The sequence below is a fragment of the Botrytis fragariae genome (genome assembly GCF_013461495.1).
Source record: "Botrytis fragariae strain BVB16 chromosome Unknown tig00000012, whole genome shotgun sequence".
Lineage (NCBI taxonomy): Eukaryota > Fungi > Ascomycota > Leotiomycetes > Helotiales > Sclerotiniaceae > Botrytis > Botrytis fragariae.
The window spans coordinates 2,872,256-2,888,981 of record NW_023500989.1 but is presented as its reverse complement, the minus strand read 5'-3'; the positions used below and the strand labels follow the sequence as shown (position 1 = coordinate 2,888,981).

Genomic DNA, 16,726 nt, shown 5'->3' with positions numbered 1-16,726 from the left:
ATCCGAATCCCTCCCATTCCCTTACAAAACACAGTACCCAGAACCCAAAGAAATCCACCCCTATCCAAAGCTTTGCTCGCTCTACCCAAACCCCCACATCAAACTGTCGTCTCCCACCATCCCAACCCCTCCAACCACGCGTATTTCTTCCCCTGCTCATTACTAATTTTCCAACCCATCTCTCCCGTTTTCTGCATCCCATTTGCATTTCCCACACCATTCCCACTCAAGCCCAGCCCATATTTACTCTGTTGATATTGAAGCATGACATTATTATTCAACCCATTTCCATTCATAGCTCCGATCCCACTTAATCCCCTCCTCCTCCCCCTACATTCCCACTACTATTCTCCAACACACTCCTCCCCAAATATTGTTGTCGTTGCTGCTGTTCCTCTCTCACCTTCTCCATCGCAGCCTTTCGTTCCCGTTCCCACATTTCCCTCTTCATAGCTTCTCGTTGTTGAAAATTGAGTGCCGAAATAGAAGGGGGGAGCGTGGGCATAATTGCCGGTTTACCTGAAGGTCTAACAGAGTTTGTCGCGTTCGGCGGTGCGTAGCCCATGTTATCGCGGCGGACGATCATAGATGGGAGACGGAGCTGGAGCTAGTGTGTGTGTTAGTATAAATTTTATATACTTGTGAGATGGTAGATGAGAGGGCAAAAGGAAAGAAATAACGTACAGTACTAACAACCTTGGCCTGATTTAAGCCCATGACTTCCGAAATGAATTTGAGCCGTCCTTTAATCCACAACCTCTGCGAATCCGTCGTGAAATCACTACAACTAACTGATAACAGTGGCCAAATTGCATAAACCCCTCCTAACGCCTTAACGCCCGTAGCATCGTTACCACTCATAGGATCTCCTGGTTTCAATCTTCCCTCATCATCTAAATGCCACCCAAACATGAAAGGAATAGAAGCGATAATATCACAAATCATTTTCTGACCCATCCTCGACATTTGCGCGTATTCCGGCGTGGTCCGGTAGTCGACGGGATGGCATGTCCATGCTGCACAACGGATAACTATTGCAGCGATGAATATCCTTGATACACGGGAGAAATTCCATGCCGAGCAGGCGAAAACATCGGGGTACAGGTCAACTCGTCCAGGACACACATCGGCTTTTGTTATATCACCCCCAGGAATATTATCCACCCATGCTACCGTTTGCTTTGTTTGCGTTTCTTCCCATCTTTGATACTCTTGCTCTAGTTCTAGAGCACGATGCATAATCTCAGTAACTAATTCGGTAGTTTCCGGTGACCGGGGATGTGACATTAGTATTCTGTTCAGATCGCTACGCAATTCGGCTACTTGAAGGTTTAATCTGTTGACAAAGGCAGCCCCTTCATCTTTCTGAGAATCAGCGCACCACCAGTCGGCGCCTAGCATGGGAGTCTTGGATGAAGAGAGACAGTTGACAAGCTAAATGCATATTAGTATCGAACCTACTTAAAAGAGGGGCAACTAGCATACCATTTGTCCTCGAACACTTTGGAATAAAGCAACACCAACTTTCGTCCTTAACTGTTTCTTCCCTCTCATCTTCACTATTTGTACAGCTCCATCGATGTGTGATCCCCAAGCCGTGATACTCGCTTTCTCTTGAGTAATAGTTTCGAAGAATCCCAATAATAGAATCGAAGCTAGTGTCTGATCGGTTTTTTGTTGCACTGAATTTTGTAGCGCCAAGTTAACAACCTTCAACGCCTTGGCGTAATTCTCAATAGCTAAATGCATCAAATTGCTTCCTCTCGCATTTGGTTTATTTGCTAAAGAAGCCATGGCCACAGCTTGGAATGAAAGAGATAATGCCGAGTCAGGAGCTTCCATCTTGATTAATGGTAATACCCAGTCAAATGAGCCTCGTATTTGTCCGCTCTGTGGTATAATGACGAAATTTGACATGAAATAACATGGTGCTTGTTGCTCGATAGGACTGGTGAAGGCCACTTGTAATCCTAGGGCATCTGAAGATGAGGAATCACTGCCGTTGGATTCAATCTTGGCCAGCTCCATTCCAGTCGTTGAATACATGATTTCGGCATCGTTGGAACTTGAATTAGAGACAATTGAAAACTTGCGACTTGCATCACTTCTATTCACTGGTCCAATCTGGGTGTTGTTATTGCTGCCCCTCTTGTTCTTTAATGATCGTTGTGCTCGTCTCTCTGTAGCTTTTGTCTCATTACGAAAGACAAGATCGAAGTCATCCTTATATCCTGGACATTGTCGTCTTGATTTTTGACACTGGTTGCAAGTGGGTTTGGTTTCATCACACTATGAGGATGATATTAGCAAACCAAATGTTCTCCTTGATAGACAACGTAGAGACTTCACCTTTATCCTTCGAGTTCTGCACATCTGGCAGCCCCGTGAAGGCTTGCCACAGTATACCATCTTGATATACGTTGACTTTTTTGTTTATTCTTTGACAAGATGAACGCTTGATACAACAACAGGTTTAACTGAATACTTTGTTTCCTTCCAGCTCACAATTGATCATCCAATTTCTCAATCAAAGTTTCGAAAAGAGGAAATTCGAGGAAATGAACAAGATGATGTGAATATACAGTAAACAATATATGGGACGAGGCTCTAAAACCCATGCGATATTGACAAATGGCTGTGCTTTAGATCTGAAACTCATACATGAAGTTACAACTCGGTAACAGCTCCGATGAGACAAGCTAGAACAAGCTTTGTTCCTCCGATTACACCTCGGTCAGTCACAAGTTTGAGTAGCTTAGGTATGAAGAATAAGAGTGCGTGCTAGGAATAAGCATGTAAAACCGAAGGTGTAATCAAATAGGCTTGATGGTGGAATAGAGACACCGGTAGCAGTGGAGAAAAAGAGTTGAAATATATGATTGAGATGAAAAAAGAAACAAGACGGATTGACATCTGTCAGTCTGGGATTAGGATGTTTAGATGTTTAATAAGTTCAAGGCTTTGAAGTCGTTGGAGGAGAGCCACTGGCGGTATTGGTTTTGTAAATTGTAGAGCATCCCCGTCACCTACCTAGACGGTTGTTAGTTAGTGGGTTTTAGCAAAGGTACCAAGTAGCAAGTAGCAAGTACTAGGCAGTATTTCAAACAAAACTATCTAGATTTACCGGTAGATTGTTTCGAAGATCGAAAGATGATGATCAAGTAAAACTGGGGGAGAGGGAAAAAAGCATTTCGAGGCAAGCAAGCATACAAGCAAGCATACAAGCAAGCATTCAAGCAAGCACCACCACTTTTTTTCTTCCTTACCAGTTGAATCAATCGTGCAGCTGGTCGCCGATGTCAAGGGATATTTGATGCAAACTCTATCCTTTAGTCAAGGGTCCCCCCTGAACGATAGACCTCTGAGCGATCAATACCACCCCTAACCCCTCTTTTGGGGGAGACTTCTTTTTGTGTTTTGAATAGCAGGGGACTTGAAGGAATTATATTGTAGAGTGCTGGTAAAGCTCTCAGCTGAATATAAAAGGAAAATGAAAAATGGAAATGGGAATGGAAATGAAAAATGGATATATAAAAAAGGCAATAGATCTAAACGATTTAAGAGATGTCCCTAGTAGAAACGTATTTACCAATGATAAGTAATCATTCATTCAATCATCCTTGAACGAAATTGGAGAAATTGCCTACCGCTTCAAGCCGTTAAGTACACATCGTAGATAGCAACTTTCCCCCAACGGTATTGCCGTCCCCGGAGAATAAGGAAATTGTAGGGAGAGTTTGTATTATTACACATACAGTGTATACGAAATACGAAAGAAATACTTGGTATAAATAAGATGTCCGGCCTAGATTCCTCCAAGTACAAACTGTGTAAAATGTTATTGAGTAAAGGGGCAGTGGAGCAAGCGGGGGGAGTTTGGTCAAAACGGTCAAAACGACTTGCTATCGGTGCTATGATTACTTGGGCGTAGTATGAAGCAAAGTTCCAAAGGACTATCCTATCGTGCGACGGTTAACAGTCAAAGACAGTCTCACCGTTGATTTTCTCTGAGGTATCTCAGCTATCTAACCGTGCGAATGCGAAGTTTGAATGCTACAGGTCTATGTATGTATGTATGTATGTATGTATGTATGTATGTATGTATGTATGTATGTATGTATGTATGTATGTATATATGTATGTATGTATGTATGTATGTATGTATGTATGTATATATGTCCTAGGTATATATATGTGTGTGTGTATAATATACATACATGTACATTTATTATCCCGGGAGTCTCACACTAAATGATACTTACTCGAGTACCCATTAGTATAAAAAAGATCGACCACCAAAACTGTTATTGTTTGTTGTGTTCGCGGTGGTGGTTCTTGGATTAGATGCATGGAAATGCATAGCGCTGAGATGTGTGCAGCCATGTGCAGGTATCTCATATGCTGTATGGGCCATTATTGGTCATTGTTAGACCTTCTACATGGGTATCTCTACAAATGAAGTAGATCAGGTTATACTGCCGCGAGAGATCTACAGAGTCCCTCTGGCAGCTTTTCTTGGGAGATCTCGGAAAAGGGTCCGGCAATGTCGTAAGAAGTCATGGAAGTATATGGAACTTTAAATCATACGATTTGGAGATATATGACAATGACAGTATGTGTGTATCTGGATATGTTTATCAATTGCTACACAGAGTAAGTGTACAACAGCACTTTGTAGTCAGACATTTCCATAGCTCAACATCGAATGATAAGTGGAATAACGGTCCCGTAATAACGGCATCTACCGCAAGTCATTCTAAGTCATCGGCATTGAATCAATATCCACTATAATAATGAGATACCACCCTCAATCTCCAATCTCAGATTTCCATTTAGATTTCCCGTTCTGCAAGATCCCGAGCCGCTCTACCTTACCATTCATTGATCTAGCCCGGAACCTCTTTCCATCTCCCCTTCATTCCCGGTTTCCCAAGATCAAACCCAAGTCTCTTTACTAACAAGGTTATTTCGATCGATGCATGCTAGCAACAATACCGATTGTTAAATAAAATACACGCAGCTACCAATCCCATGCTTCACAACCACAATCTCCTCGAGTCCTTCTCCATCTCTTTGCCTCGTCGAAAAAGCACATAACATCCAGATCCACACGCATCTGTCATGTCAAATCAAATCAAATAATGCTTCCTAGGTATCTCGAGGTCTACGTACATCCGTCCTCCCAAACCCATCCACCTACCCCACCAGAACGCGACCCAAGCGCAACATCCCCCTCAAGGATAAAATATACAGAACGACTGGGGTTTCAAACTAACGCCTAATATTTCCCAATTCAATTGTGCAAACAAGATCTCACTGGATCATGTTTGGCGAATGTGGACGAGCCCTGAGATTGCATCTCTCCAGGCCTCCGGAATCGTCTTGGAAGGATGAGGCGTGAGGTAGTAGCCTTGAATCGATCGATGGTGATGCCGATGATGGAATCAGAGATGGATGGATGATGGCTCGCCCCACTGCCAAACCATGGGTTTGGAATTTGCTTTGTTTGATATATAAGACATTTTGTGCCAACGGCTGATTCAACTAGACGATGTATGCTATTAGTAGAGCATATTTCTTATTCTTTTGACGGCGAGAGAAGTCTGTAGAAGCTCTGCACGACAATCCATATCGTCAGGTCAGGGGAACATCATCAGCTTCTGGAATGAAAACGCTAGTTTCAGCTCCTCCTCATCCTTTCTATGCACAAAGGTATACGCACTCGATCTACTCAATTACTCTTAAAACAGTAACCTAATCCAAAGGCATGCTTACCCATAACCTTATCGGGACTGCTTTGCATGCACGCACCATATGCTGGAAGGATTGACAACCTGACGGACAAATTGGCCAGGGATTATGTCCGATTTAGATCGTTTACCAGATCTGTCAATTGAGCATACACACACTCTTCCCCATCTCTTCTCCACCAGTGAACTCACCTCCTCGTTTTCCCCTACCTCAATCCAATCCGTTTCGTCTCATCTCGTCTCACCCCATCTCAACGCCCTCTCCATCTCCATCCTCCCCTCCCTTCACCCCGTTCCCTCTAAAGAAAAACAAGGTATAACAAGACCCCAGAACCCGGATACCACACCATACACAAACCATACATACATTATTGACGCATCCAAGATGTCATCAACCACACATCAACCACACATCAACCCAAAATCATTCACATCATGACATTCCCAATTCTTGACCCCCAATCAAACTCCTTTTCTGCACCACTTATATGCCACCGCATCCATTCCATTCTACTCTATTCCCGTACATTGCACATAGCTAGTGCTACGTCCTGTACTGTACCACACTGCATATGCGTGATCCAAATTACCATTCCTACAGGTAAGAGAACCACCCATCTACCTCCCTACCGTCAATCTCCATCTCCATCTCCATCTCCATCTCCAAACCAATCACCCAACTCAACCCATCATCCCCCATCCACCCATTTATTCATTCGCAAACATTTCCCAATCCATCCATCCCTTCTCCCTCTCCCCCCCCCCCCCCCCCCCCCCCCCCCCAAGTCCCCCCAACCTTCTCCTCTAACCTCCAATCACAATCATAACTACCAAGAAATGCCCCCCTCGTCCTTCTCTCACCCCTGTCTTAAATCCGAACACTTGCATCTACCGTAGTATCTGTACTACTACTACCATACATCATCTAAGTTCTAACCCATCTCCATACGATACGATACATATCTCCGACCACGGCGTTAAGTAAAACCTTGGGGACTTTTGATTTCTTCCCCCTAGAACTAGCTCTCGTTTTGTCTCCTATCTTCCATCTTCCATGTGTAGCTGAAATGCATATATCCCTCATACACACTTCATACACATACATACAAACATACATACATAAAACCCACAATCTCAATCTTAATCATAATATCTCGCCATCTAAGTTCTAACCGTCATTCCTCCGTGTATAATACATAATAGGACCCGACTCCTTATGGTAAGTCTGACTATCTATCATGCATGCTTCGTTAGAAGTCCAGAATTCAGAAGTCCGGAATTCAAGATGCAGATTCCATGACGCTCACAAATGAATTACATCGCTACAGATCTAGTACGCTGTATGTAGACTCTGGATGGGTGTATGAATACCAATATGCTATGCCATTCACAAAACACACTACGAGTACCTAAATAGATAGATGAATACCCAGTATGGATTCAGATATACCTCTCTGTCTATCTATCTATCTATCTACGCAAAGTATTATGTAGACAGATAAATAGGTAGATAGGTGAGTGGATGCTATAGCTGTAGCTGTATCTGTAGCTATACCTAATAACCCACCCACCAAACCCATCAATGAGCCAGTGCACTCTATCCCCAAGCCCAACCCTAACCCCTATCCACAACGCACTTTACTATTTTATCTTTTGTAACTTGTATATTCTCAGCAGACCTCTATTCCCCCATTCCCTTCCTTTCCTTGCCTTTCCATCCCATTCTATCAATCATTATCTTCTCTCCCCTCTCCAACCCTGCCCTTTTCTTCCCTTTCTTTTCCACCCATCCATCCTACCCCTTCACCCACCATCTAATTATCAAAAAGACCCGCCACCCCCTCCAAATCATCAATCTCACTCTTCACCTTCCTATTATCCTCAACCGGTCCCCTCATAAAAGCCTCTTGCATTTTACTCCTCTCCTTCCTCACCACACTTGCACTCTTCGAGATCCTCCCCTGTTCACTAATACTAACACCCTTCAAATCCTTCAACAAATCCAATACCAGCGCCCGCTGGGTTCTCTGTTGAACACCCTGTACTGTCAATGCCTCGATACATTTATTTACCGCTTTTTCTTGGATACCAGGTAGACTGAGGAGGATTTGTTTGGGGGTATCTGTAACGGGTGCATAGTGAGCTAGAATCGATGCGATAAGAGAAGCGAGATCTTTTTGTAGTTCTACGAAATAGGGTTCATTTAGTGACGAAATGGCAGCTTTTAGTACTTCGGTGCTGATAAATTCTCTGATTGATGAAGCGAGGGAAGAATCGTTGCCTGAGGAAAATTCGGGAACAATGGATCGGAAAACACGGAGGACAACCCCACAACAACGGGTATCTCTCATGCGAATTGCGTGTGTTAGGAAAAGTAAAAGAGATTCGAGAATAGCTTGTGATGTTAAGCAAAACTTTCTCATGCTTGGATATGAATTCGCTTGATTTTGAATGAATGTTGAAGCTTCTTTGGCTGACCTCGGTGCGGGTGTGCTTCCAATATCTAGCAAAGGGTTAGTCTTGGTAACATATGTGAAGATCTTTGGTAATTTACTTGGTCGTGCTGGATCGAGGAATCCAGCAATCATCATGACAGATGTATGTGTCAACTGTCGCAGAATGCTCTCTTCCTTCATTTCCTCGGTCAAGGTGTCTCCATCTGCAGGAACCACTTCCTTATGAGATAATCTCTCCCATTCGGAACTACATTTAGCGTCCATTTGAGCGAAGCAGGAAGCCAATATAGGAGGCACAAAATGAGATCGAACTTCGACTGGACAATCATCCACCATGAGTCGCACAACATTCAACAAAGCAATAAGTTGATGCGAAGACAAGCAATGCGCATCTGCGAATAAAGCATTTGCGAGTGGTCCAGGAAGTTCGCTAAAGCCATAGAAATCAACATCCAAACGACTCATGGAATAAAGTATCGAGTAACAAGACTCTCTAACAGTACGAATTGAGCCTCGAATAGATGATGCAAGACCTTCCATGGTAGATTTGGTACCAGTAACCCTAGCATAGAAGTCATCTTTACTTCCAACAGAAATTCCAGATTGCCAGAAGCGGTCCGTCAGAATTCGACTAACAATCGGTGCCATCTCTGGGGGGAGTTCATTCCAATTTGCAGGGTTATGAAAGGCATGTGCATGACTACAAAAATTAGTAAGAACATACAAAAATAAGCAGTTCCACTCTTACCTCAAGTATCTTAGAAGAGTTGGCAATATAATTGGCAATGCATCTCTCCATAAGGTGCAGGAAACCTTATAGGCAGGGTCTTCTTTCTCAAGCTTCTCGGTCGAGCAGCCTAAAAATGATTTTGTAGTTCTTAGCGGCAAGGCCTGTACTCAAATTAGTGATAACCCCATGAGTTCAACAGCATTGAATATACCTTTAATCTTTCTTCCATATCTTTCTGTATCGATTGAGCTTCCGAGTCAAGCTGATAAGTCGACCAGTCCTGTATCTCATGAACTCGCCTTGTGACAAGAAAATCTCTTACGCGGTTCAACCCAAGTAGGTCGCAGAAGCCAGAGAACCCTTCGACCGCGTGATTCATTTCTGAATCTTGCCAACTTGCTTGCACAGGTGTTAAAAATCCTTGCAGCTTTTGTAAACGAATCTCTGGGTCAATTTTAGAGTTACGGTGGCTGCCAATATTAGTACGATATCTCAGATTTGGTTGTGAGGAACAACATACATGATTGTGAATAAGAAAGTTTGATAAGATGTCTGGCGCTTCTTATCGAGATTTCTGGTAGAAATAATTTCATCGACCTTTGCTTGGAGTTGATCATAGACGTCCTGCGAGCTTCAATCAGTAAACACATCTTAAATACTTTGAAGAAACTTACTAATAGTTGATCAGGCATTTTTCCGGCTAGTCGTTGCAACTCATAAGCAGACTCTGCTTGTAGCTCTTTCACAGCTTCCGTATAAGCTGAGGCGTTGGGATACTCCATGGGTTGTGTCATCAAAATGTGTTCTAGCACTTTTAGCATGAAGCCCACTTTCTTATCTAAAGCAGTGGTTGAAAAGGCGACGGCAAGTTGTGTAATTCTCTTTTGGATGATTGGATCCTAGTGACGAGGTTAGATAAGACCAAGAAAAGTGTGACTTCAACGGACCTCAAACTTGAGCTCCAGTAATCGTTGACACCAAGTTTCTAGATTGTCTTCTATACTTGTGCGCTCTTGTTCCTGCTGATAGTCAGTTGGATGCGTCAATCTTGCTGTGCGTATAATTACATCTCGTTGAGGGTCAGAGCCATGGCCTGCTCTCCATTTCATATATCCCTTGAGTGCTGCTTCTACCACGGTGAAATTCTTGTCAACTCGTAGTACTGCTATCGAGGTTTTGGAATAGTTTTCCACTAAGATTGGGTCAATTAAATGCAATTTAAAGTCGGGGTGGGCGGGAGGAGGCAATCTACCAGAAAAGGGGGGCATCCATCATAAAGGTGCTGCAAAGAGTTATCCACTTGGCTTAAAATATGATAAATGGCCTCTGATTGCTTTTGCCGAACGACAAGCTCTATGATTTGAGAGCAATATCGTCGGTAATTTCCTAGAAATGCATGTCTTTCAGGCTGTGTATCGATATCTTCCTGTAGAAATAGGTACTCTGGATCTTCGCAGTCATCTGGCATGTTCTCATATCGAATGAGGCGTGAACTAGAAAGTTCTAAAAGAGGTGCAATTAAAGGTGTTATAAAAGAAGACCCTCCAATGATTGGTGAGCGAAGTAATTTTGTCCAGGTAAGAATAATGGGTATCGAAACGACAAGGCTTTGACTTTGAGCAATAGCAAGAAAAAGATTCAAGAGGTTAGAAAGATCGCATGATTCGGGTATAGCTGAAATTTTAGATTCTATGAAGACTCCGAGATTTGACATCATCTACACGAGGTCAGTATGAGCGGGTTGGTTGTCAAAAGTGTGTCAAACCTCAGAAAACTTCTTAGCAAATAGATACTTTTCATCGTCAATATCATTTGCGTCTACCACAGACCATTGGAATAGATTTCGTAGTAAACCAACCACTTCGCTGGTATACATCGGGCATACAAGCTCTAAGAATTCTTCATCCGAAAAATGCACACGAGAATAAAGTGCAAATAGAGCCTGAACAGACGCCTACAAAGGATATCAGTTCTAAAAGCTAGTTTCACAGGTACTGTTTTAAACTTACCAGTTGCACGGGTGTACTGGGCGCAGCGAGACATTTGCACATATATTGCACGCATTGAGCACTGGAGATGGCTTTTGGTACGGTCCAGGGTACCACGGATTTATAAACAGCCAGTATCTTCACTGCACAGCTCTGATACTGAGGACTCGAAATGTCCAGTTGAAGGCACTGGCCTAGCAATCCACCAATTCTTACAAGCCAACCTTCTTCTCCGTGTCTCAAAACGGTACCTAGCTGTCGATTCGGGAATGCTTCTGACAGTACAACTGCAGGTGTAAAGATTTCGACACAGGCTTTGCTCAGAGCACCCTCGCGTAAAACCGTGACAGCGTCTTCGCCATTGAAGACCTCGTCGGAGAGGGTTTCGAGAACAAACAGAACAAATTCCTTATAAACCACAGTCCCTGGAAGCTCCCATAGGCCCACGAGGAGCTTATCCATATCAATCCACTCTGATCCCCAACTCCTCTTCGCAATCTCTACCCAAAGTTGTGCTGTCTTGTTTCGCAGATATGAGGGGTCCTCTTGAGCCAAATTCTCTGAGAGTTGAATGACCCATTGCCGCAGCGCACTTGCTTGCCCTTCCGAATATGCTGCCCATTTATGTTTTATCGCATGCTCCAAAAGAGACAGTGCATAGTGGCGTACGACCGGTTCTTGCGATTTATCGGATGCTAGGGTAAACCCATGATAAGGAGCTTCGTCTTCGGCTTTGATATTCTCTAGGAAACTCGAGGCTTGTTGGCGAGACTGGTTGGATGAATACGGAGCATGGACAAGTTTCAAGGCTTCGTGGATTTGTGATAATAATGCCGTATTTCCATTGGCATGAGAAGCTGATACCTCGTTGGTAGTTGGGTTATGCCCATTAGTAGACCCGTTCATGGTGACCTATTACTGTATGGCGGAAGCTAGAAAGTCAAGAAAATCTTTGCAAATTCTTGGGGTTTATTTCCCAATGCTACCCGTCTTTATAGAAAGAGTCTCGAATTATGTGGTCCAACCTAAATATATGTGAGAGTTAGATGTTCAAAGAGCTTTATCGAATTGCTTCGCAAACGCTTAAGTGAAGTTTATGAGAATTACAATCAATAGAAAAGTGAGAGTTTCGTGTCAGCGTAATTAAAGAAGGTACAGGAAGTCGGTATTGAATGAAATCCTCGTGTGCTGCGTTCATTCGAGAATATTGTACAGTAGAGAGAGGATTTGATACCGAAGATCCAAAGTAAGTAAACCAAAGCAATATCACTTGTACAGTGAATCCAGATGTAGCCTTCTTCCTTAGTTTTCAGCGGTTGCTGCAGCCTTGCGGACCCACCCAATCACATCAATTACATAATCATCATAAAGTCGGTAACTTAAGTTAATGCATCAATTATCAAATCTCCGATCCGGGGTTGAATTCTCAACGTCAATTATATTACCTTGCCCAGGCCCGTGGTACAAAATGACTAAAGGCATTGATATAACGAGGATCTCAAATCAAACTGGGATAAATACAACGAATCCATTGAAAGTTTTATGTATCGTATATATTGTGGTTCTATGGTTCAGATTAGCCATATTATTTTCCTAAGCTGCCTTCTTAGATGGTCATATCTCCAATTCTTCCGCTGCTATGAGAATCTAAAAGTTTGGACCATCAGTTCGTCAACTGTAAGTGATAGTACGGTGGAAATACCAGTGTATTTGGATCCTCAGTAGTTCTGAACTCACTCCCTTTGGCGCTCTGTTCATTCGTTCTTCTCTTAACTAGTGCCTTTCTGAAGCCCTTCCCCCTCTTCTGTTCTCGCTACTTTCATAATTGCTTTGCCTTCCTAACTTGAGTAATGTCCTTCGGGCAGCACTTTAGCTGCATACACTCCCAATATTGGACGTTCATTATGGTATCCTATCTTCTCCCTTTCATTTGAGGTCTGTTTGAATGAATTTGAAATGAAATGGAATATATGTATTTTCGTGAGCTAGGTAGAGGGTCCTGCTTATCACTCATTCCATTTATCTTCGTCTGTCTGTTAGCTTTGGGGAAACTGAAGCATTGGGGCTACCAAACACACTCCGCGGAGAGAAAAACTACAGAGCAGACATGTCACTTATTCAAAGATTCACAAACTGGCACATGCTCTTGTTTTGATCTCGAACAGTGTGTTCTCGCTTTCTGTTGAATATGTTATTTTGCGACGATAGAGTAAGAAATAGATTAAAGATCATGCTCGAACAAACCTCTGTTGCACAAGTCACTTTCACGAACCCAGCTCTACTGCTCCTCAATTTATTTACCCTCTCTTCTCTGCAGTCTAGCCCTAAAATAAAATGGTTATTAGAAACAGAGAGACTCGAACTCCCATCACACATACTCACGGTAGGTCCGAACCACGAAAGCACTCAGAGGTGCCCCACATGCAGTCCGTCCACACTTAGAGACGAGTATTCTACCATTGAACTATGTTTCCAGTCAGTCAATGTTGTTTAACTAGAAGAGGAATTTGTTTGGGTATTTGGCACAAGGTTGGAAAGTGAAATTAGAGAATATTATTCGTCATAAACTGAAGAAAAGATTGAAGATCGCTGTACAATATTACCTTATTATAGAAGCAGTACTACAGTACTTGTGGAAGTATCAAGTTTTTAAATATAATATTCTTATTTACACACAAGCTGACTAGAAAATTACTACTCCTACCTATTGAAACCACATCTAGATATTCAAATCTCTCCTACTCCTATCACTATTTAAAACTACAAATTAGTGTTTTTGCCTCCATCCATCTTCTGTCCCGATTCAAACATATTCACCCTTAGTCGATCCAGCACATCAAATTAAGTCTCATACCCTATTTCCCTCAAACCCAGAGACAGATATTCCCCCCACGCATTCATTTCTCGCCTAATCCAAACTATCAATGCAATTATCAGTCTCAGAAATCAAAAATCATAATACATAATGCTAAGTGTACTGAGAATTTACAGTGCATCACCCTTCACTCTACTGTACCCATATCTTCAAAATCTCACACATCCCATCTCGCATCTCAACTCATCTCAACTCACCGCAAATCTATCCATACTAAAACGTATATAGCGTAGAGACTTACATAACATCACCACCCTTTTCTCCTTTTATTTCCCTGCCTGCCTTCCTTCCTTTCTTCCTTTCTCTTTCTATAAAAACAATACCCTTTCACAGAAACTAGCTACGCAGCTAGATAATCCTTACCCGTATATGAAAGCAAGCGAGAAGAAGACTCATATGATTCATAATTGCAATTTTGGAAAAGCTTGACTAGCCCTACGAGATATTGGGGGAGAGCAAGAGAGAGAGAGAGAACCGAACAATTCAAAATCAAGTATCCCTTTACTATTCACCTACAAATGAAGTGCTACCAACCCAACAGAGATGAAAGGAGAGAAACAAAAGAAAGAAACAAGAGTACCCTACCCTATCACACAAACAGATAAATACCATATCAAGCAAATCATCACAGATGACAACTATTGCTATTCAATCCAATCCAATCTAATTTTAACAGATCAATTCGATGTATCATTCAAATATCTGGATACTACCCACGAACAACCTCTATTCCAATAGTCATACTGAAATATCGAAAGCAAGTTGAACTAATTGTAGAGAGCACGATAGGTGGTAGGGATGAGGATGTATCTTGTGTATAGATGAGTGGGAATATGATGAGGGAGAGAGTAGTATGATAATAGGCAAACAGGACTAGGGGATAAAGGTATAAGGGAAGATCGAGGTTGGAAATAAAGCACAATAGGTTTTGGGCATGATAGATTTGTAGTGAACCGAACTGTATATTGTAGAATATTGAGCATGCGACTTTGCATGTATGGTATAATTTGATTAGTTTCCAGTGAGGCTTGCACTATTTTACCTCAAATTTTTTTATTCATGTGTTTGAAGTATGATTGATTCGTATTGATTATTGTGCAATTATGAGTATCCATCGTTAATCCATCTCAAGAAGATTTTAGTGTCTAGAAAATACAAACCCCATAGACGACAAAAAACACACTTTCATTGTGCCTCGAGAATTCTATTCCTTAATCACATCCCCGTTCTTCTCCATTTCACCTACCAAGAATCTCCACTCATCACTACTTACTTTGCTTACACTCAATCGTGCCAGCTTCAACATCTGCATATTATTCAATGCATTTCCCTTTTCTTCAAACCAGGCTTTGATTTCCTTGAGCGTGATAGGTGTTTTTAGTTTCTGGCGAAATTCGACGTGTACGACACTCCACTTGGGATCATCCGGTGACGATTTAGGATCGTAGTACGGAGCCTCAGAATCATGCGCTGAGACTATTCTTCCCATTAGTATAGTAATTGAAAGTATATGATTGATGGGGATTTATTACGATCCGGAGAATGTTCTTCAACGATCTCCATGATTCCAACAATTGCAGGAACTTTGCATGATGAATGATAAAAGAAGGCTAAATCTCCCTTCTTCATCGCACGAAGATTGTTGCGTGCTAATTTATGTGTTAGTGATGGTATTGTAAAACAGAATTGCAAGGTGACACACCTGGATATGCTCGTATTCCTTTAAAACGTTAGTATTAATGTTGACATGTAATACATGTATAAGGAATAACATACCATCCCAAGGCTCTGGTTCAGTTTTGGCTGCCAAATCATCGATGGAGAATTTAATATCATGACCTTTTTCGATACGTGATTCAGGTTCAGCTTTCATTAGCCAATATTGACGAGTTGATGAGGATTCGGCCGAGGGGATTTCTGATGTAGTAGATTTGGTGCCATTTGGTAGAGATGGTTTGGTAGATTTTGTGGATTTGGTAGAACTCTAAAAATGGACCAGAAATTAAACTCGAAAGCGCAAAGATAGAAAATGAAATTGTCAAAATGGTTCGAGAATATGTGAGATCAAACCACTACCAGTGAGAGGGATTTGTGAAGAGCACGTGCTTGTCCAAAAATGCCCTCGTGAATCAAGATATGAAGCAGTAGATGCTAGGTCGGTATAGAATTCATAGGAGACTAGAGCATGAGAATATTGAAAATAAGGGAAATAATCAACCTACAGCAGTCGTTTTTGGGGCAGTAACTTCTCCATTAACATTTGCTCCTTTTTGAGAATCTCTCTTTGTCGTCTCCTTTTTGATCTCCTTCTTGGTATTCGGTGCCGAGGAATACGAAGTTGATGAAGTTGTAGCCTTTTCTTTCAAGCTCTCAGTATTGTTTACTTTTTGTCGACTCGATCTTCGAGGTTCTATATGAACTTCATCTCCGACACCTTTGGCCTTTCTCTTGACCATCTTGTACCGTATGTACCGTATGTACCGTGTGTTGTGTTTTATTAATGGTAAACACAATGGATATTTGAAACCTTGTATGTTTATGCAATGGAAAAGAGATAGGTGAATTCCCCTAGCACGAAGTAGATAAGCTAATGGATGATTTGATGGGTCCATGGAAGTAATATCACCAAAGCTTTCCAAGCTCCAACGCCTCCAATGCCTCCATATATTTATTTGGATGGAGCAACAAGGATTAAAACCTTCTCGGCGTTTCCCAAACTTCCTTAAGCGAAAGAAATGACGACCAAGAAGCCTCGTGCCTGCCGAAACTAAAATCAAAAGCTAATCCATTTTTATGTTGTGCCCCAGTTACACCATCTGCACTCCTCCCTTTTAATACCACCTACGAAAGTGTCTAAAATGTAGGTCAACACTAGGCAAGTAATGTTCTGAGGTATCTAGTAGACACTTATTCAGATCATGAGAAGG

General features: G+C 42.1%; 4 protein-coding genes across 4 annotated transcripts; 1 reads left to right on the top strand and 3 right to left on the bottom strand.

Moving 5' to 3' along the window:
- Window positions 1-98: 98 nt before the first annotated feature.
- Bfra_003108 (putative negative acting factor protein) lies at window positions 99-2,409 on the bottom strand (the record flags this gene model as incomplete). Its single annotated transcript, XM_037333520.1, has 5 exons — window positions 99-248; window positions 335-607; window positions 685-1,434; window positions 1,486-2,289; window positions 2,350-2,409. The coding sequence occupies 5 exons, from the start codon at window positions 2,407-2,409 to the stop codon at window positions 99-101; spliced, it is 2,037 nt and encodes a 678-aa protein (XP_037195648.1).
- A 1,878-nt stretch (window positions 2,410-4,287) lies between these two features.
- On the top strand, window positions 4,288-4,791 carry Bfra_003107 (uncharacterized protein; the record flags this gene model as incomplete). The annotated part of the gene is made up of 3 exons (XM_037333519.1): window positions 4,288-4,389; window positions 4,465-4,548; window positions 4,653-4,791. Exons 1-3 carry the CDS (start codon window positions 4,349-4,351, stop codon window positions 4,789-4,791), a joined length of 264 nt encoding a protein of 87 aa, XP_037195647.1. The 5' UTR covers window positions 4,288-4,348.
- A 2,773-nt stretch (window positions 4,792-7,564) lies between these two features.
- On the bottom strand, window positions 7,565-11,830 carry Bfra_003106 (putative nuclear import and export protein; the record flags this gene model as incomplete). Its single annotated transcript, XM_037333518.1, has 10 exons — window positions 7,565-8,906; window positions 8,955-9,097; window positions 9,148-9,406; window positions 9,457-9,560; window positions 9,611-9,835; window positions 9,884-9,958; window positions 10,004-10,081; window positions 10,189-10,653; window positions 10,702-10,890; window positions 10,946-11,830. The coding sequence occupies 10 exons, from the start codon at window positions 11,828-11,830 to the stop codon at window positions 7,565-7,567; spliced, it is 3,765 nt and encodes a 1,254-aa protein (XP_037195646.1).
- A 3,173-nt stretch (window positions 11,831-15,003) lies between these two features.
- On the bottom strand, window positions 15,004-16,255 carry Bfra_003105 (putative at dna binding protein; the record flags this gene model as incomplete). Its single annotated transcript, XM_037333517.1, has 5 exons — window positions 15,004-15,275; window positions 15,332-15,448; window positions 15,502-15,519; window positions 15,576-15,783; window positions 16,022-16,255. 5 exons carry the CDS (start codon window positions 16,253-16,255, stop codon window positions 15,004-15,006), a joined length of 849 nt encoding a protein of 282 aa, XP_037195645.1.
- Window positions 16,256-16,726: the final 471 nt, after the last annotated feature.